At 36.6% G+C, this 22,992-nt stretch overlaps 1 protein-coding gene across 2 annotated transcripts in view; it reads right to left on the bottom strand.

Moving 5' to 3' along the window:
* The window catches only part of LOC150109235 (uncharacterized), a 415,237-nt gene that overhangs the window by 323,656 nt on the left and 68,589 nt on the right, over window positions 1-22,992 (bottom strand). For both annotated transcript variants that reach the window (XM_090406508.1, XM_090406517.1), the window contains exon 3: window positions 13,423-13,591. In XM_090406508.1, the coding sequence (XP_090262634.1) occupies window positions 13,423-13,591 (169 nt within the window). The remainder of the gene's footprint in view (window positions 1-13,422; window positions 13,592-22,992) is intronic.

Genomic DNA, 22,992 nt, shown 5'->3' with positions numbered 1-22,992 from the left:
TGTGTGTCTCTCTCTCACCACCTGCCTGTCCAACATAGCACAATCCACAGGTATATTTGATCTTGTAGACACATTTTGTAGATTTTTTAAATGGTGGATGGGGAGGCTTTGAAGTTTTCGGATTAGAGATCTTATTGAGGAGATAGAAGGCAACCTTTATACTCTTTTGTAATGGTAGCCTTGATGTCTTATCTATGACTGATTATATATTAGATAGAATCATTATTCATCTGAAATCTTGTGTTTCATGTTCATCTGACTGTCTGAGAGGTTGATATAGAATTTTGTTGACCAACGAACTGTTGTAACCATTCATTGGCAGAATAGTACTGAGAAAGAGCTCTTCGTTTTTTTTTTTAAATCTATATTAGTGCAGCTTTAGTAAGCTCTATCATTATATTAGGTATGAATAATGCCTTTTGTGACAGAAAGTGATGAAAATGGCATGCGAGTAATGAAAACTGTTAACTTCCTGTAAACTGGGAAATTGAATGTGTTCTGCTCAGATACTTCTATGAGTGTGTCTAAAAATGGTAATGACCTGCTGATTTCCAATTCAAAAGCAAATTTAATATGAGGGTTAATATTATTCAGGCACATAACAAATTCTTCTAAGTGAGTGGAAGAGACAGGACAAAAGATGAATATGTTATTGACATATTATTATTATTTATTATTATTATTATGTGACGCCTCCAAGGAGTCCAAAGACTCATCGAGGGGGAGGGCATCTATTCTTCAACTCTCCATCTCCACTGCTCAATCCGCCAATGCCATCTATTACCCACCATTAGTGTTTTTTCACAGAAATCACAAAGATCCATGCCTATAGCAGGATTCGAACCTGCAGACTTTCGGCTGGAGAACAGATACGCTAACCAGACCAGCAACTCAAAACCAAACTTTAGGTCATGTTCCCTGTTCTGTAAGGCCTCTTCAGACTACTCCATGAACAAATTAGGTAACAGAGCAGGAGAAGAGAAAGAGATGAACCCATTGCCAGCCCCTTTTTCTATTCAAAATAATCCTCTTGGAATTTGAATAAAGTGCTGTTAATAGAATGATGTTTGAAGAAATCTATGGTGTCCGACGGAAATAGGTCCTGTAATAATTGTGGTTTCTGCTCTCAGAACATTGGTGAACAAGTTAATGATGTTTATCATTAACATGTTCATCAATCGAAAGATCGGAAGTTTATTGCAATGTGTTTAATGCATTCTATGAAGTGATGCGTTCTTTATAAAAAGATGTTTTTTGCTAATGCAAGGACTGAGCAGGTTTGCTAGATACTTAGAAAGTAATGAAGTTGAAGAAAACTTTGCATCCTCAAAGGGTCTTAGTAGCATGCCCTGCTTGTGCACTACTTTTGGAACCCTGTAAATTGCATTTAGTGAGACCAGTTTAGCATGTCTTTAATCATATTATTGTCTTATTATGAGAATGACTCACTGCATCATGATTGAGTTTAGTATAAGAATTTCTCATCATTTAGTAGAATTTGCATTTTTTTCTATGGAATCTGTAGAATTCATAATAACCACCACTGTGTAGTCTTTTATCCACGTTCAGAATGCTTCTCTCATAGACTAAAGTCCTCATCTCCAGCATCTGCATTAACTTGTGCTTTTGACACTACCTTCTTCCGACAGGCTTTTCGTGCCATTTTTAAGACTATCTAAAATAAATAATATCTCTACAATGATAGTAATAAATGCACTAAATATAATAAATCTACTGAACTACAGATACTAAAAATATATGAATTAATCTAAGAAAACTCAAGAACAAGTATAGAACAGCTGTTTCAGGCATAATTTTTAGTGAAGATAGCAAATTAAATATGTAAATAGACCAGAATAAGCAAAGCTGGTATGGTGAGGAGCCATATGAATAAATTTATATAGAATAAAAGAGAAATTAGCCAAGACACTAAATAGCAATATACAGGACAATGTTTGAAGCAACTTTAAGTTTTGGATCAGAGAGTTCGTTAGAAATAAAGCAATTGATCAAAGAAACTACACACCACAGATACAAGAGTTCTGGAAAAAAAATAGGGTAGTGAACAGATAGCACCCATATCAAATTAAGATATTAGAAAGGGACTTAACATTTTGTTTTCATGGATTTTGTGAGCAGAGCTAATATAAGATGACATGATCACTTAAATAGAATGGGAGAGGAAAGGTTAGCAAAATAGGTGTTTGGCATCAAAATGGTGGGGAAAAGACTTAGAGGAAGACAGAAAGACCAAGATCTAGGGAGACTGCTTCAGTCAGAAGTATCCCAGAAAACCAAAATATTAGATATGGCAATACTGGAGTGCTGAGAAGTAATATACTAATTTGTAGGATATTTGTTGATAGGAGATTCCTGTACACCTCTTGAGGGTACTATCAGGAAACTGATGATGATATTGATGATACACTGATCTAATAGCCTTAGATGAAGTTAATGTGGCCATAAATTGAAACAATAAGCATACTTACAAAGAATTTAATATTTTAGAGAATTTAAGAATTTAATAAATATGGCATGGCATAGAGAGAAGGGTTTTTCACAAATTGTTTTCCTTCTTAAAAAATAGAAAAGAAAATTGAAATAACAAGTATTTTGTTATGATCATATTTATTCAATTTTATTTAATTAAAAGATATATTCAATAAAATTTTCAAATAACATAAAATAAAAAAAAACACAGTAGAAAACTAATTATACAAAATATCTTGATCACTTTGTGAGTACCAGCATTTAAACTGGCTGCTATCCAAGTACAAAAAGGAATCAGGCATAAGTTGGCAATTTGCTAAATAGGCTTCTATGCAAACCAGATCAAATATCCTGGAAATTCACCACCACGTGACTTTCTCCAGCTCTTTCTATAGTGTGTATCTAAACATAGGTAATGTTGGCTAAGCGATCCTCTGTGAGTCGAGAGGGATGGAATTTGTGCCGCCAACTACTAATATGGATATAATTTTGGAGAGAATTGAGGCAAGTGAGATGGGACAATAATTTGTTAAAGAAATCCCTTATTACATAAGGGATTGCTTCAACAAATCCATCACTTTTTTTTTTGTTTGAATAGGAAGAAGACAGATTGTTTCCAAGCTGCAGGAGAAACTAGATAAAGAAGAGTTGTATCCCTTGTAAGGGGATGATCAGCATAGGAATGGAATGAATTGGGATGTGAGGGGGAACAATTGAGACTGAGGAGATAATGTGGAGTAAGGGAGATAAAGGTGATTTGGCAAGGGTAGGTGTGGTAGGGGAAACATAAGCAATAGGTGGCTTTGGTAGGACTGGTTGTAGACCTAAAAGTGCACTGCAGTGTTAATTTACAAATATCAGGAGCATCAGAAATAAGGGAGTTGAAATTGTTTTGCTGACTGAGTTTTTTCACTCAAAAATTGATGCAATAAGTGAAATATACATTGTTGAATGAGGATACTATCCTGACAAGAACAGAAATGGAAGGAACAATGTTTTTTGTGAGGGATAGAAAGGATAAGAAAGGAGGCGGGTGGGTAGTACTACTGATGACAACAGAGGAATTATGTCCACAAAAGAGAGAAATGAAATAAGAAAATGGTGGCAATAGCTTTGAGGCAGTGTGGTGTGAGGTGGAGGTTGACAAGAAGAGATATTTAGCTGGATGTTGCTATAGGCCAGGGGTGTTCAACCGGTTGATCGTGGAGCGATTTTTGGTCTATCTCGTGTATTCCTCCTTACTTACAAATTTAATTAAAACTGAAAACATTTTATTTATCATTATTTTGTATTATTTTTAATTCACTTTAAGTGTATTGCTATTGTTTATTTATTTTTTGTTAAAATTGTCAAATCAGTAATTTTCTTATAAGTCCGGGCAAATGAATTAATTTGGATCAGTGGAAGTCAAACAGCGAGCCGAGTGAATACAATTATAAGCAGAGTGTAAAAACTCGATTGTAGCCTAAATATTAAATATTCCAAAGCACATTACACCAATTTTTTACTTAAGTCCCATATGAATATTGTAAAAAAATAAACTTTGTTTGTCTCGGTATAGTTTGTATTAGATGTTTTTGTAAATAACTCTTTTGAAGCTAACTGTATATACTGTTTTAATAAGAATATGTTAGAGTGTTAAAAACAAAGGCAATGTTTTTGTCGCCGAAGCTGTACATATATGTATGAGAAACGCTTGCAGGCTCTAAGTGTAAACATCTCCGAAGTCAGTCAGAAAGAGTTCAAACAACTTTCCGATGGCCAGCAACTTACAATCAAAAGAAAGCGGAGGAGAACAAAAGGCATGCCAAACTTGAAACTTAAGATGAAAGACTCATACCGATTCTTTGGAGGTTGCCAAACTTCATGCGAGGTCTCAGAGGAGGCCTAATAAAAAGGGACTGAAGCAAGCAGAAGGGGTCCCGGTTCCAGAATTGCTGTCAGAGAGGAGGCTGCTCGGTCCAGAGTCACCATCAGAGAGGACTGTCCTGATCCACATTACTTGAGAGAGGAGTTTCCCGCTTCCAGAAAGGAGCTTCCCGGTTCGAAACGTCGCTAGAGAGAGACTACTTTTAGGCCATAGACAAGGTTGCAAATTGCCGAAAAGAAGAGTTCCAATTGCCAGAGAAAAGTTTCCAGGCCATGTTAATGTCAGACATTCACCAGTGTGTTGAGTTTTCATTACAATTTGATGAATCAAACGACTTCACTGATATTGCTCAGTTAATGGTATTTATTCGCATGGTATTTCAAGATTATTCAAGTAAAGAACTTTTGAAAATTATACCATTATTGGAAAGGACTAGGGGAGAAGACATTTTTTCGGCATTTGATGAATTTGTGAAACAACACAAACTTCCGCTTTTTAAACTACTACTGATGGTGCTCCTGCAATAATAGGTAATAAATCAGGCTTCATTTCATTATGTAAAAACAATGACAAATATCCAGAATTTTTAACGTACCACTGTATTATTCACCAACAAGTACTGTGTAGTAAAAGATTAAACACAAAAGATGTTTTGAATATTACATTTAAAATTGCAAATTCTGGTGAGGAAAAGCCCTGCAACGGCGGTTATTTAAATTACAGGCAGATGATAGGGAACTTCTGTTGTACAATAATGTTCACTGGCTCAGCAGAAGTCAATTTTTAGAAAGATTTCTTGTATTAATTAACGATATAAAAAATTTTCTTGATGAAAAAGGAGATATTTATCCACAATTGAGTGATAAAAGATGGTTGTTACACTTATCATTTTTAGTAGATTTCTGTACGAAATTAAGCAATTTAAATTTAGAGTTACAAGGTAGAGATAAAAATTTAATTGACATGTTAAGTTCAATAAAAACTTTCCAACAATACTTACTTTTATTAAAGAAAAATATAAATGAATGCGAATTTAGACATCTCCCATATTTATTAAAAATTTTTCAACAAAATCAAGAAATGCTTCGCTATGATTTAAAAGAATTTATTCGTGAAATAGAATTAGTTGAGGAAGAAATAAATTCAAGATTTAAAGATTTTAATAAAACTGAAATGATTGTATCTTTTATCAATAATCCATTTCAAGAAAACTTAAACATCACGGAAATTTCAAATAAAATTAGTGGGCTGTTTGATATAAACCAAGCTGAAGTAGAACTTGAGATAATAAACATTCAGAATAGTTTACATTTAAAATCAATAAACAATGAAATCATTTGGAGGAATGCACATAAAATTTCCCAATATTAACTGATATTGCGCAAAAAATTCTGTTGTGTTTCGGGTTGACATACTTGTCAGAATCTGCTTTTTCAAATATGACTGTCATAAAAAATCAATTAAGAAACCAAATTACAAATGATCATTTGGATGATTGTCTGAGATCGGCCAGTTCTTCATATCAACTTGACTATGAAAATATCGCGAGGTCTAAACAATGCCAAATTTCACATTAACTTTTTTTTTTTAATCAACCAGCATTTCCTGTAACTTGTGAGTTTGTAATCAATCAGTTGTTTTTTCTAATTTTGGTTTTCCAAAATTGAGAAATAAATATTTTATTCCAATATTTTTTTTTGTTGTTGTTGTATTAAAATAATTAAAAGTGAAATAAATTTTTAAATACACAAATAAAGTTTTTAGTTGTGTATTTTTTTTAGTTGTTTATTTGTGTGTAATCAGATATCAGGTTGGGGGAACGTGATCTATATAAGAGAGTAGATTGCCGAATAACTTTTTATAGAAAAGTAGCTCGCATAGTAAAAAAGGTTGAACACCACTGCTATAGGCTGTGGAGTGTGGTGATAAAGAAATGTATAAGCAACTTGGGATAGCGAACAAAGAAAGGGTAATCATTCTGGGTGATTTTAATTATGGCAGTATAAAATAGAATGAAGAGATAGCATTTGTGAAAATGAATTTCCAGAGTTCTCAAGAGACAACTATCTTAAGAGGTAAGCCAAGAAGGCATGATCAAGAGTTTTAGATCAATCATTTCATCAGAGGATGTGATTGTGGCAAGCGACAATCACCTGGGTTGTGGCTTGCCATATGAAGAATTCTATGAGGAAAGCATATACACTGAATTAACTTTGCATTAGGAACACCCACCTAATAATGCATTTTTAAATAATTATCACTGGTTTTACTCCTTGCTCCAGTATAAATTTAATGAATAGAAAACAGCAGACCATGTTGGTACACCTCTCTGTGCAATCACAGCTTGCAGATACCTAGAAACATTTTCCACAATGTAATGAACATCCTCCATGCATAACTTGACCCATGTCCACTGCAGCAACTCCATCGGTTCACACTCATTCCATGGAGGAGGATCAGCAGTTCTTACACCCTGTTCTATCATATGCCACACATGAACACATGTTAAGAGTCAGGAGAGTTTGGGGATCAAGGCAATGTGGCAAATTCGTTGTCATGTTCCTTGAACCACTCAGTAGTTATTTGAGCCTGATGACAGGTGTCCTGTTTAAAGATGGCAATGTGGTCATGGTAGACCTCCTGCAGATATGGATGAGATGGTCGGCTAAGAGATTCCTCTAGCAATCACCATTCAGTGACTGTTGGATGATAACCAATGGACCTAGTGCGTGCCAGAAAAAAAGCTCCCCCACACCATAAAGCCACCTCCACCAGCCTGTTGATCTCCAACTGTGCAACCAGAGAATAGGGCTTCATGATGTTTACACCAAATGTGAACCCAGCCATCAGCATGGCAGCAGAAAATGGGACTCATCACTCCAGATGACTTGCTTCCAGCTGTTGAGGATATATTCCAAGCATTCCTTGGCCCAGATGAAGCGTTGCTTGCAATGCCTGGCCATCATCATGGGTACCCTTATTGGTCTCTGACTGTAGAACCCCAGGTGAAGCAAGGCATGGCACATGTGGAAATGGGTTGAACTGCCCCACTGTTGTATACTGGTGGGTGAGCTGTGTGACTGTTGTATATCGTTGCTAAGAATACCAGTCATGACACCCAATGCTTACCTCTAGGATCAGCTACACGTGGCTGACCAATGTAAGTCCTTCTGCTGGATGTCTGTTTAGGGTTAATCCAGTCTTGGTACACCCTTGATACAGTAGTATGAGAACAACCAACAAGTGCAGCTGTTTCTGAAATACTGGCACCTGCCCTCTGGCCCCAGTTCTGCCCATGATTGAATTGGGTTATGTCATCATGTTTCCCCCATTACTAGCAAACGTTTACTGATTCTGTACAGAGGATAAGTGTGCACATTTATAGTAGCAGCATGTGATGTTGATATCATGTGGTACTTCGTTATTGTGCCAAATATATAAATCGGGAGGATGTGTTCCTAATGCAAAGCTAACTCAGTGTATTATGCGCAAGCATAGCTACCAGCTTACCTGGAATAGTTTTCATAATATTAAGTACTTTTTTTGGTAGCCAAACATAACGTTGATATCACATGGTACTTTGTTATCATATTGAATATGTATATTGGGAGGGGTGTTCCTAATGCAAAGCTAACTCAGTGTATATGGAATGACAAGGTGAGTGATTATGAGAAGCTTAGGAGAAAGTTCGCAGCTATAGCATGGAATGAAGAGTTAGGCAGGAAATAAATAAATGCTGCTTTGAAACTGACAAAGAGGTACTAACATTATTAACATGTAAATGTATTCCTAAGATCAAAAGGCTGAATAAAGTAGGTGTCAAATGGATGAATGAGAGGATTAATCATGAAATCTGGAAGAAGAAGGCACAAGATGAAAAAACATAATAATCAGTTGCATGATGAGTATAAAGAACGTGGCCAGGAAGATGATGCAACTCAAGCTGGTGAGGACAGCAAAAGTGCAATACAAGCAGAAATTAGCAAATCAGGCCAAGAAAAATTATAAATAGTTTTTCAATATGTGGCAAGTAAAAAGAAGAATGAGTATTGCAAGATGGTGTTAATAAATGATGACTGCTGCTGGGGAATAGTCAAGGTATTCAATGAACAGTTCTTCAGTGTTTCACCCTCAGTGTGAAATCAAGAAAAGCTTAAGTGTAGAGAATGAAATGAGAAAGGACTTGCTGATGAGTGAGGAAGTAGTATATGAGGAGTTAAGTAAGCTATGTGTCAATGAGACAATAGGACTTGATGACATATCATCACATGTCTTAAGGAAATGTCCCAGAGTTAGTGTAAGCTTTGGCCTATCTGTTAAAACAAGAGTCTTGCAATAGCACAAGTCCCAAAGGAGTGGAAGGAAGGTAAAATTGTTCCACTTCACAAGTGATAAGGCTAAGACTACAAACTGCAGGCCAATCTGTATATCTGCAGTTGTAGTTAAGGTATTGGAGAGATTAGTGAGAGCTAGGATACAAAAGTGAGTTGATAACAGGTATTCTCTGGGTTTGTCAGCATGGTTTTGTTCAAGGGAGGTCATGTAATAATAATAATAATAATAATAATATCCGAAACTATTGCCATAAAATGCGATGAAAATTCAATCAACGTCCACCGCCCCTACCTAATTTCCGAATGTTGGACGATCCAGAACTTACAAATTAAGCCACGCCTCCGGCCATTTAGCGACAACAAATGCCCTTATTTGGCAGATTCAACTTGCAGTCATGACATAGCCCTACACTCATTCCGAAAATGTTCCGATGATGGTCAGTCAACCGAAACTGTCCGCACCCCGTTAACGCTTTCACCCCTGCCCCAGTTTCCCCATAAGTAAATCCTTCCTCTTCCCCCCCCCCAAAAAAGCACCCTTAAATACAATAATATATATATATATATATTTTTATATATATTATTAATACAAAAAAACGGGTTTCCAAATTTATTTTTCCCATGTCAAACTCCCCCACGCTCCCTTCCTCCTCCTCCCCCCCTCGTTATAAACAACCTTCAGCAGGATCATGGAATTGGAAGACATCCTAGTATCAAAACAAGGTATGTACAAAATTTTTCCACCTCTTTTATTCTATTATAATTGCCTTCTATACTCACCCATAATGCCCTAAAGTATATATACCCTTTTTTGAGTAATTATAGCCAATGTATTTAAAATAAGGGACACTCCTAAACAAAAACAGGCTATAATAGCCATAATAATAATAATAGTGTTTAAGAGGAGTAGTATGGGAATTTTCCCAGAAACTATACCTAATAATAATAATGTTTTACCAACCTGCTTAGGTACTATAACAAGATGACGAATATATTGGACAAGGGAGATGCATATGTGATGGTATATTTAGATTTTACAAAGGCTTTTGATAGACTGACACACACAAGTTAATGACTAAACTGGAGCAGATGGGAGATGATAGATTAGCGAGTTGGATAGTTATCAGAGAGTTATCAGCAAGTTGTGTATGAGGGCACAGTATCCTGGAAGAGGAAAGTCACTATTGGTGTGCAGCAGAGGTCTGTTTTGGGATCATTGTTATTTAGCTTGTGTATTAATGATATTGGGATGGGTTTAACTAACGATATACAACTGTTTGCAGATAATGCAAAACTGAAGAGAGTGAATGAGGAATCAAGCGGATGTTGTAGCTTTACAGGAAGACTTGAACAGATTGTATGAGTGGGTGGCAGTATGGAACTATCAGTTGAGTGTCGCAAAGTGTAAGGTTTTGAAACTGGGTACACAACAATGGGATGCAAAGTGTACACGTAGTGGGGGAAATTTTTGAGGAAGTTGAGGAGACAAGAGACCTTGGAGGGGTGGTGGACGAGGATCTGAAGTTCAAAGGTCACATTGCAGAAGTTGTGAAGTCATCACATCACATCAGATTATGGTAAATGATGCAGAAGACCTTAACATGCAGAAATAAAGAAGTTTTGGTTCCATGGTAGTATAGTACTACTGATGACAGCAGAAGAATTATGTGGACATAATTAGAATGATGTGGAATTATTATGTGGCCTTACAAGAAAACTTGAATAAATTGAGTGATTGGGAATGGGGTTGTGAATTCAATGTTGCAAAATGTAAGGTTTTAAAATTTGGGAAACAAAGATGGAATGCAGAATTTATGCTTGGTGAGGATATATTGTCAGAGGTGGAAGAAATAAGAGATGTGGAGGTGATAAGGATCTGAAATTTGGGGGACATACTGACAAAACTGCGAAGACAACACAAAGGCTTCTAGGAATGATGCAGAGGACACCGACTTGTAGAAGTAGGGAGATTCTTGTTCCATTCTGGAACAAGCTTTGATTAGGCCACATATGGACTATTGTGCCCAGATTTAGTCACCTGGTTTTCAGAAGGATGAAGAGATGTTGGAAAGGGTCCAGAGGTAACCACCTTAGTCAGTTTTTAGTCAGTTTCCTTATATTCGACATTCCTAACCTCTGGAATGTCGAATATAAGGAAAGCTTGAAGATGCAATTTACAGAGTCTGGCAGACAGGAGGAAGAGGGGAGATATGATAGAGATCTACAAGTTAGTAAGGGTTGTTATAGGATCAATGTTGGAGAGATTCTACAGAAAATAGTGGGAGATCAGGGGAGAACCAGAGGTCATCCCTGGAAACTGTATAAAGAAGGTGTGAGTAGGGGAGAAGCAGGTTTTTTTCATGCAGAGTTGTAAATGATTGGAATGCCTTGACTGAGAGTGTGGTGTCTGCAGAGAATTTGAGTGTGTTTAAAGCACGGTATGATGAGCTGTATGATAAAAGGACCTCCCAGATGAGTCTTTGACTCCATGGGGTCTTGGATAATAATAATGATGATAATAATAATTCCTCTGAGGTCATCAGTAGCACTACCCCCCCTCCTTTCTTATCCTTTCTATCCTCACAAAAAACACTGTTCCTTCCATTAGACCTACTGTAGTAGGTATGGATGGAAATGGTCAGCTAATAAGGGTTTGATAAAGGCCTTGTATAAGGCCTTTATCAAACTTTCTTATCCTTTCTTATCCTTTCTATCCTCACAAAAAACACTGTTCCTTCCATTAGACCTACTGTAGTAGGTATGGATGGAAATGGTCAGCTAATAAGGGTTTGATAAAGGCCTTGTATAAGGCCTTTATCAGACCCTTTATGGATTATTGTGCACAGATTTGGTCACCCAGTTTTTATGGTGATGAGAATATACTGGAAAGTTTCCAAAGAAGGCTGATAAAGTGGAAGCTGGTAGTTAAGAGGACTAAGATGATAAAGACTGACTAAGCTGGTTTATCTTTGGGATGTGGGACATGAAGACAGATTGAAAGAATGCAATTTGAATAAGAGGAAGACAGGGGATATGATTCAGACATTTAAGTTAGTAAATGTCTTCCTCTTATTCATAACTTCTTGTGAATAAGAGGAAGATAGGGGATATGATTCAGACATTTAAGTTAGTAAAGGGTTATTACTGGGTTAATGTGGAAGAAATTTTTCATAGAATAGGAGAAGGGATATAACAATGGGCCATTCCTGGAAACTACATAAGGAGGGTGTGAGCAAGGGCATAAGGAGCAGGTTCTTTCTTTTTTTCAATTTTTTTTCAATTTTACAATTTTTTTCTTTGTTTTTAGATTTTGCCAACCATTTTCTAAGATTTGGCTTTTGTTTTCAAACTGTGCATACTTCCTTCCCTCTCTTTCCATTGCAATACTCTTTTGTATTCTGCTCAAAACTAAGTAAGGATCACTTTCCAGCACAAATATCCCATGTATCCCGAACCAGTCTAAGGATATCACTATCAACAGTAACATTATAAGGCATTCTGTTTCTTATGTGTTCCTTTCAATGCAAATTTATGCATATCTTTATGTTGAAACATGGTATTAGTAATGAGTAATCCATCTCATAAATAGAAATCTAGTGAATATAATTAGCTTTACTGTTTCTCCAAATCCCAAAACATATATCTGGAATTATTTTCCTACTTTGTTTTATAGGTCCTCAACAAGCACCAGCTCTTCTTTTTATGTCAACTGCTTGCTCTAATGATAAATATTTCTGCTTCTTCATTGATAGAACTTTCTGTGAGATTAAAGGCATAAATATTTTTATCATGCAATTTCCCACTTGAAAATTTGCCCACATCACATTACTCGAAATTTGCTACAATTCAAGATGTCTATCTTTGCGTGCAATGTTGAATATGGTTACTCCCTCCTTTCTGTAATTACTCATCTATTTCTGCTTCTATCTCAGTGCTACTTCTTATGTTTTTTGTGCCATATTCAATTGTTTCAGTGGATAACGTTTTACTGTTACAACCAGTTCCTTGGTTTAAGTTTCTTTTTTTTTTTTCCTTTCATTCAATCTGTCTCTGTTTCAAAGAACAGGGTCAGAAGGAATGAAAGCGGAGGAAGAAAAGTTGGGTTTGGTAAAGAGTACATCCAGTTTTATGGAGGCTAAAAAAGATGTCGATGTGTTTGTTCCAAAAAAAAAAAAAAAGGACAAAAGTGAAAGTTAGATCAAAAAGGTAAATCTTATCATGTTCGTAGAACTGGGTGTTTTGTTATCCTCATCACTGGTAAATAGAAAGGAAGTCAGAGTTTCGGTCATTGGTTTTGAAAGTTCTTAAAGATTCAAATAATTCTTTAAAATGGGCAATGTCCCCAGTCAACATCCAGATTACAAATTACCAGCACATTCTCATTATTTCGGTGCACACTGGACACAGGTATACCATGGGAAGAGGAGGATGCACCATTGGTATCTATGCCCTGGTCAGTTCTCACTCTAGCTTCGAGCACCCTTAAGTAATTCCACAATAATTTCATTTCATTGATACAGAGGTGGTTTTTGTTTTCCTCAACTGTTATTTCAGACAGAAGTGTTCCCTCAAAATTTAGGAATATCATACAGCATCATTCTTATAATAATATGAATATAATAATTTTGTGCTATTCATGTTGTAACTAGAATTATATAGCCAATATAGTTTCAATCATGCAAAGAAACAAATATGTTTATGATGGAAACAAACAAATGCTAAATATACATTTTTTTGTTGAAGTGCTTCCTTGATCTGGTAACACTTGATCCCATATGTGCAAACAGCAGTTACGAAATGATTCTTCCCACAGATCTCCAAATGTTGAAAAAGAAGTGGTACAAGATGTATCTCTCCTGGATGTATATACTCCTAGTTTGCAACCAGCACAGCAATCCTGAAATATTAAAAGATAATTATGATAAATGTGCTAATTATAATTATATTAAATATAATCTCACAAGGAGTTATCTGGTCAGTTAGTTACCAGACATCATTGATATTTATGCCAGAAGAAAGTGATCAGGCCAGGGATCTTAGAGTGTTAGTAAACAGGAAGTTGAAGTTCAGGGACCATGCAGTAAAAGATTGCAAATACAATTCAAAAGATAATTGCAATGCTGAAACGAACGTTTACATGTAAAGATAAGGATATCATTTTGCCTCTTTACAAAGCCTTGATAAGACCTCACTTGGACTATTGTGTTCAGGTCTGGTCTCCTGGTGTCCATTGTGATTCTGATACAGTGGAGAGAGTGCAAAGGAGAGTGTTAAAAATGATATCAGGATTGTGGAATACTGATATGAAAACAGATTGAGAATTTGTAGACTGCAGACACTAGCAAACAGGAGAAAGAGGGGTAATATGATTGAGATTTACAAACTTCAGAAATGGTCATACAGGATTTCAGTTGATGGAATTTTTCATTTTATGGAGGGTGGGGAAAGGACAAGAGGGCATCCTTGGAAGTTAAGAATGAATGCCACTAAGAAGACAGTGAGATCTAGATTTTTCTTTCATAGAGTGGTGCATGATTGGAAGTGGTGCATGATTACCATTGTATGTTGTGTGTGTGTAAGCAGTGCAAATGAATTCAAGAACAAGTATGATAACTGATGCATGTAGTATGTGGCATCTCTCAATGAGTCCCTGACTCCCTGTAGGTCTCTCTTAAAAATCATCATCATCATCACACTTTTCAAGGATTTAGGCCTAGAGTGGTCTGTTCTTAGAAGTTGTTGAATCTCTTTGGATGTCCTGGTTTTCTTTTTCCTAATGGTTTATAATTTAAAACTTGTTTTAAATTACAAACCATTACAAATTATGAAAATTATTATTTTTTTTTTCTATTACTGATTCCTGCTTTAATTCTTTCATAATTTCTTCATTTCTTTTGTGATTGAATAGAGTATACTTTGCGGTTTTTCTCATAAACTTCATTTTTTAGCTGTTATTAATTGTACCCTAGTACCGTCAATGGGCAATAAGTAGCTTATTCACATTTGATTTCAAAAGCTGTGGGTTATATTCCTGGAAAGATGGTGGAAGACGAATGGTGGAAGGGATAAACAAAGAGGAGGAGAAATTTGTTCTGTGGGTTTGGAGTTGAACTGTGCTAGGATGTTGGTTAGCTGCTGCACGTGTTAGGACATATTTGCAAGAGGGTGGAGAAATTATTGATGCCAATTCTGATGAACAGCTGCCATAGAAGTATTTATAGAAAGATGCAGGCTGCAGACACTGAGTGAAAGTGAATGAAGTGTATTAGTGAGAAAGGGGTCAATCTAACCAATCTAATCAATCAATCTAACCAATTTTCTGTATAGAATCCAGTATCTTCAGAAAGCTCTCAGGGACACCACACCAGATATTCAAGGATTCTGTGAATTTGTCATTTGTAAAGGGTTAAGAGCTATTTGGAGTTAAAGAAATGTCTTGAGAAAAAAAAAAAGGTAGCCTAATTTTTTGAATGCAGAGGAGACAATATTTGCAATATCTTTGTGCCAAAGAGAGATTAGAGGTTAGAGTTATTCCAAGAAAGTGAATCTCATCTTGAGTATTGTGAAGGATAAGACTGAAAAACAAGGTTCTTTTTTCATGGGAAATAATGCAGAGCTGTATTTTGCTGGCATTGACGTTGATAATGCTATCCAAACTCCATTGATGAATGCTTGAGTGATTTTTGGGGTTTGTCAAACGAAAAGGAAGAGTGCAATATGCTGTCATCAGCAAAACTGTGTACTGAACTGTGTACGTCAGCTGGAGAAGACAGTTTATGTATAGAAAGAAGTAAGTGGGTGAGAGAACAGAACCACACGGGACACCAGCATTAGTTGTAATGGACAAAAGATAAGGAGCCATCCATCATCACTCAAAGTGAGAATCCGACCCCAAAAAAGCTGGCTTTTTTTTGGGCCAGATTCTCAACTAGTACAACTAGGCCAGTTGTACTTCTACAACTGGCTACCCAATTGTAGAAGTCAGAGGGAAGACTGAATGATGGGAGTTTTCTCAAAATATCTTTGTGCCAACCTTGGTCCAAAGTCTTGGAAATATCAAGAGCAACCTCTTGACTTGCTGTTCCTGGCTGATATGAATGCTGATCTGCTTGTCAGGGTATCACAGGTTACATTTATTAAGCAACAGAAGCTCATTCTGTCTTTCTGTGTAATCATGGACCCAAAGTTGTGAAGAAAAAAAAAAAAAAAGCTTCCAGCAACCACTTGAGATTTGGCAAACATTTCCATGATGTTTGTTCAGAGATGAGTGACATAAATTAGCAGATCCCCTGTTGATCGACAGTGTGGGAATCCATACTGTCAGTCATTTATTACATGGGAGTCTTTTAAGGTGGTGTAGGAATTAGCCATTGATGGTTCCTTCCATTACTTTAGAAATAAATGGTTAGAGAAATTGGATAGTAGTTTGGAGTGACCATATGGCATCTGTTGATGTCTAATGAATAGATGAATGAACAGGGAATGAATGTTTCCATGCCAATAATTATTATTTTAGTGCACACAGCTTTGGCTCAGGTGACAGAAACAGTAATCTGACCAAGGAAATGAGGCGCAGAAGTTGCAAAGGTCATCCAACTTGGTCTTCTGGTAATGTCATACAATACGTGGGTGTGAATGTTTGTGTTAAATGTTGTGCAGATCTCTTCCCCCATGGGTGAAGGGGATCTGTACTACATTATTGTCTGAGGTGTCTAGAGAGCAGACAACATCAAAGCATACTTAGGTCACTGGTGAAAAAGAGATCCAAGGTGTTTGAGGAGTGGTTGAGATTGTCTGGTATACTGGTTTGCATGTGGACAATTTGTGTGAGATCATTTATGATTGCAAAGTCTCAGCCTCTTTAACTGCTAGATCTGTGTGGTTGGAAGTGGAAAGCCACTGGTATTGTGGACATTGAGGTCTCTGAGGAATATGACTTCTTTGGAGAGTTGGATTGAAGAAAATCAACATTTAAGGAAAGGTGACTGAAGAGTTCAGAGTGGTTGTTGGCATTAGGAAAGGTAGAGACAGCATCTGAATTTGGTGGAATGAAGTAAGGTGATTTTTAGCCAAAGGAAATCAAAACTGGGAGATTCCAGGTTGGATACTCTCTGGCATAGTATATCAGAGTGAACATATGCACAGCCCCCCCATCTCTGAGGTGAAAATAGTTAAAGAGCCTGTAGTTGGGAAAGCAGAGATGGTTAACATTGAGTAAGTTGAGATTTGAGTTTCTGATTTTGATTCTACCTTCAGTCCAATTTTCCAGACTGAAGGTGGAAGTGAACATCATTAAGGTTAGAAATGAGGCTACATATATTTGTGAAATGGATGTGGAAGGTTTTGTGAAGTTTGCTTTTGAGCACATGGTTCCCACATGTTCCCTAATTAGTATTTGGGATCAGGTTTTCATGCAGGTTATTTAGAGAGTTTGATTTTCTCTCTAATATCCCTTCTTTGTAATTGATTGTCCATGCTTCTTCTCCATTTTGATGTTTCTCTTCCAATTCTTTTCATAATTGCTGCCTTTTTTCTTCACGGTGTGCATAAATCAGATCTGGCTGGGCTTGTACACGATAAATGGATGGCACCTTCTGACTTGCTGTTCCTGGCTGATATGATGCCGATCTGCTTGTCAGGGTATCACAAGTTACGTTTATTAAGCATGGGAAGCTCTTTCTGTCTTTCCGTGTAATCATGAACTCAAAGTTGTAACATGTAATGATTTTTTTGGAGCCAAAATTGCATTGTTCAGCGAACCTGAAAATGTGATAATTTAGTGGTGAGTCAGTTTCCAAATGGAAATTTAGGATGATGTCATTGTATTTTTATTTTCTGCCATGATCGTGTCATGAACTGAAGAAGCAACGAGATTGCAAAGCTTGCTGGCATGGCATTGTGTGTGTGTGGTAGGTAGAGACAGCATCTCTATTAGCTTCAAGACGCTGATCGTGAATTGATTCAAGCTTTTTTTTCGATTGTGTCAATTTTCTGGGAGAAGGTTTTGTCAAGCATGATAATAGTTTAATACATTTACCACAATTTAATAGTGCTGATTACTAAAATGTTTATTTTCTGATATTAACATAAAATAAAAAAAGTAATAATAATTTATTGAGTGGTATAAACTATAAACATTCCCATTTTATCCTATTGGTCATTCTGAGTGGGTGACATATTACAGCAACTTTCCCACAGGGATACCAAGAAATTATATACTTGGTTTAATCCTTTATCCAAGTAAGCAAACAAGTTTGCACCTGAACTATTTTCAGGACTGGAGCAACTCGTATAAAGAATCTCATGACTTCACATCACTTGCCTTAGTATCCCATAATGCAAAGCGCATCTGCTTGCAGACATGTATAATGCTATGCATTATGGGAAGGGCTACTACTACCCAGACCAGTTTCTACCTTTATTGAGGTCTCATCAGTGGGAGCTAGACCCAGAGATGATACTAAGGTTGAAGTAGTGCAGAAGTCATATATACATATAACATATTTACATAATACATAAAATATGACTTCTGCACTACTTAAACCTTAGTATCACTTCTGGGTCTAGTTCCCACTGATGAGACCTCAATAAAGGTCGAAACTGGTCTGGGTAGTAGCAGCCCTTACCATAATGCATAGCATTATACATGTCCGCAAGGAGACGTGCTTTGCATTATGGGATACTAAGGCAAGTGATGTGAAGTCACGAGCTTCTTTATATGAGTTGCCCCAGTCCTGAAAATAGTTCAGGTGCAAACTTGTTTACATACACTTGGATAAAGGATTAAACCAAGTATATAATTTCTTGGTATCTTTAATTTATAGTATAACTAAGTGGAAAAACTTCCAACAACTTTCCCACAGAAAACCAGTATTATGCAGGTTTTTTTTTTTTTTTTTTGGATTGGGGTGGGATACATAATCAAGAACATTATGTTTAAAATCAACATAACAAAATAAAATGGAAATTTCCTAAGAAATTCCTTTATTTTTAATGATAAGCAATGCAGTACCTGTATACTGATTACTGCTATCCTGCAGCTATTCTATTATCTCTGTCTGAGAGTCCATCCCAACAATCTTTTATTCTCCTAAACTGAAGGCTATCAATTTCTGGTAGCCTTCAGTTTAGGAGAATAAAACACTCGAAATTATACATATTTTACTCTTCTGTTGCATCATCCCTGTTTTTCATATCTCTTGACATCTGATTTATACTGCCTCTCATCATTTGTTGTTATTATTACTATTGGCAACTCGAAGGAGTCCTTGGACTCATCGAGGGGAAGCCCTAAACATTAAGTCAAGAACTATCCAATATTTGTGCAGTATCTATCATACTTTGCTTTGAACTCATCCACAGTCATAGCATCCAGGGGCACACCGCCCATATGTGCAATGTGTGTGATGCACACAGGCACCAGGATAGTAAAGGTGCCAAAGAGGAGGAAATACTTTAAAAAAAAACATTTTTTTAAAGTGATTTTTTTATTGAAGGGGGTGGGAGGAGATAGGGGTGCCAACTAAAATTTTGCACACAGGCGCCGGACACTACTGGCGCACCCCTGATGGCATCTACAACAGACTCTGGTAATCTATTCCACCCAATGCAGCAATGAATTTGCATTAATGAATACTCTCATTTTCACTTTTGCCCAGAACAAACATAAGCTTAAGCTTATGTAGAGTACCTTCCACAAAGATTGCTAGTTAGATGTGAGGTGTGAAAGTAGTATAGGGATTATATTTGTGGAGAATTTTAGATATTGATTCTGATATACTATTTTGCACATATATGAGATGGAAATATAGGGTAATTGTAAAGTTGCACAACCAACAGTTTGAATTTGTGTCAATGAAATTGTTTCCAAATCATTATAATCATTCCTTATGCCACTAGATGTCATCATCATATGATTACAAACTATCAGGGATGGCAAGTTCACTGTGATGTGTATGGGTTGTTCTCAGTGTAGCATTGTTCATTGTGGAAGTGCAAAGTCTTTTTCGCAGCTGCAACAAGTTTTCATTTTGGAAAGTTATTTCACTAATCATTCTTATGAACGTGTTGCCAAGGAATTTTGTGAGAAATATCCAGGTACAGCAGTCCTCAGAAGTCGATGATAATGAGATTAGTGCAGCATTTTCGGGAAATTGGTCTGTTGCAGATAGGAATCACTCCGGAAGACCCTCCATTTTGACTGATGATAAAATGAATGAGGTAAAGCGAGCACTGCAGAGATCCCCAACAAAAAGTCTCAGGAAACTTACCATGCAATCAAGAATGTCAAACAGTATTGCTCAGAAAGCTGCGAGATGGTTACACCTTCATCCGTATCATGTGCACTCAGTCCATGAACTGAAGGAACCAGATAAAGGCAAATGAATAATCTTCTGCAGATGGTTATGCACATTCTTTGAGGAACATCATATAGAGATGCTTGATACAGTTTTCTTCAGTAATGAGACCTGGTTTCACCTCAGTGGGTATGTGAATAGTCAAAATAATAGGATTTCATCATGTGAAAATCCACATGCGTTTGGTGTGTGATAACATGCCATTGTATAGTGGGACCCATTTTCTTCGAAACGACAGTGAATAGTTCCATCTACCAAGACATCACACAGTTCGTGGCATTCCTTGATGTCAGCGAATGCCATTAGTTCCAGCAAGAGAGTGCCACGTGCCATACATCGAATAGTACCATACATTTTGTTGCAAGAATTCTTCGGTGGCCGTCTCATCTCAAAAGAATTGTGGCCTTCAAAATCACCAGATTTTTTCCTTTTTTGGGGTATTTTAAAGGTGTTGTTTATCGGAATAATGTTGGCCTGGTTGGCCAAGTGGTTAGCGTATCTGCTCTCTAGCCAAAAGGCTGCAGGTTCGCATCTTACTGTGTGCATGGATGTTTGTGATTGTCTGTGAAAATACTAATGGTGGTGGGCAGTAGATGGCGTTAGTGTAGATATTTGCTGTAGTTGGTGAATTGAGTGGTGGAGACAGACAATTGTAGAGTAGTTGCCCTCCTTTGATAAGTCTTTGGACTCTTTAGAGGCATCAAGTAATAATTATAATCCTCGCACACTGGATGAACTAAAAATGAACATTTCAACAGCAAATTGAAAACATCAGCGTGCAGTTGCTTCATAAGATGGCAACAAACCTGGTAAAAAGAGCACGAGTTTGCATTCACGAAGGAGGTGGCCACTTTCAACATATGTTATAACGAGATTCCTATTCTTCTTTTGTTATAAAGGTCTGATTATATCCTGTATGCGTACTGTTTTATTTTTCATATACTTGTAATTAACCTCAAAACAGATGTGTTATTTCTGGGTTGCATGATTTTATGATCACTCTGTCCTTTTGCTGTGATTGTCGGTGTTAGTTGTAGGAGAGAAATAGAGGGGGGGCATGCAGTATTTTACATTTTATGGGGGTAGCTATTGGCTAAAAAGTGTTGTGATAGTATGTAATCTCAGGAGCAAGGGCTGTGTCATTTTGAACATATAGCCTTGGTTTCATGTGCAAGTGTTTTGAGGATGCTACACTGTTGCTATGGGTGGTATGATTGCTTATTAAGTCCCTTCCATGATTAAGGTAGAATGATGAGCTACTGGATGGCCTTGGTGGCCAAGTGGTTAGAGTGTTCACTCTCCAACCAAAAGTTGGATTCAAACCCACATTTTCTCACGAAGCCAAAAGAAAAACATCATTAAACATGATCACTCGGAGAGCTTGACACAAGAGGATACTAAGATTAAATATTATTATTATCCAAAGACCCCCCCCCCCCATAGAGTCAAACACTTGTCTTGGGATGTCCCTTAGTCATACATCATACACAACAACTCATCATACTACACCTTAAATACGTTCAAATGCATTCCAATTATTCACAACCATCTATGCAAAAAAATCTGCTTCTCAATCCTCTATATACAGCTTCCAGGGATGATCCCTTGTTTTCTCACCATTTTCCACTATTTTATGAAAAAACCTTTTCAACGTTAATCTTATTACAGCCCCTTACCAACTTGTATGTCTCTATCGTATCATCCCTCTAGTGCAGGGATGCACAAACTTGTTAAGGCCGAGGGCCACATAGTTCCGCTATTACTTATGGGAGGGCCGCCAAAAAAAAACTTGAAAGTTATCTACCATATATTGTTTATTTTATTTATACCTATCATAATTGTTATAAAAAAGATAATAAAAAAGTAAGTGAATTTAATTTGATGCATGACATTGCATTGAATTGACAATTGTTTTGATATTTGGTTTGAGTTTTGTAGTAACCAACCGCAAAATTCATTCTAAATTTTCATCAGTCAAGTGATTCCTATTTTTCAATTTGTTAATATTCATGACTGAAAACGTTTGTTCACAAATATATGTTGAGCCAAAGAGGCTTGCACATTTTAATGCATTATCTAGCAACCATTTATAATTGTTTTTATCGACACAACGATAGAAGGTTAATAAATTGCCTTTGTTAAATTTATTTCGCAGGCTCTCATCGTTTTGAATGTCGATGAGTTCAAGCTGTGCTGATTCGGGTGCATTTTTGATTGCTAAATAAATCTAGTAATAAGGATTGCTAAATAAATCAAGCAACGGTTTCACTTTTTTAAAATCAGAAAACCGATCCTTGAAGGCTAATATCAAGTTATCAATCTTTTCAACATACACAGTTTTGAAATTGACATTGAACTTTTCAGAAACCATCTTATAATTAGGAAAATGGATGTAATACCCTGACTTCAGTTGTATTTGAAATAGATTTAACTTGCACTGAAAAGACAAAATGTGGCTGTAAAGTTGAGTAACCATTTGATCTTTGCCCTGAAGTGGCGTATTTAAATGATTAGTAATGTCAACCAGAAAGGCTAAGTCACATAACCAATCCGGATTTTTTATGTCAGGGACGTTTTTGTTTTTTTCGGTCATGAAGATTTCAATTTCATCAATTAAATTTAAGAACCGCTCCAATGTTTGTCCACGACTTAGCCACCTCACTTCTGCATAAAAAATTAAGTCACCATATTCACTTTCACTGTCTTCAAGAAACTTTTTAAATTGTCGGTGATTAAAGCCACAGGATTTTATAAAATTAATCATTGAAACCACAACTTTCATGACATGTTCAAATCCAAGTTTCTTAGGGTACAAGCTCTCCTGGTGGATTATACAGTGGAATTGTATCAACTCATCATTGTGCCGTCCCAAATGCTGTTTCAATAATGTTACCAATCCAGAATTAGCTCCTATCATGGAAGGAGCTCCTTCAGTCGTGAT

This window comes from Typopeltis vanoorti, chromosome 2 (assembly GCF_054136105.1).
Source record: "Typopeltis vanoorti isolate ZY-2024b chromosome 2, IOZ_Tvanoo_1.0, whole genome shotgun sequence".
NCBI classification, from domain to species: Eukaryota; Metazoa; Arthropoda; class Arachnida; order Uropygi; family Thelyphonidae; genus Typopeltis; species Typopeltis vanoorti.
This window is presented reverse-complemented; position numbering and strand designations above follow the sequence as displayed.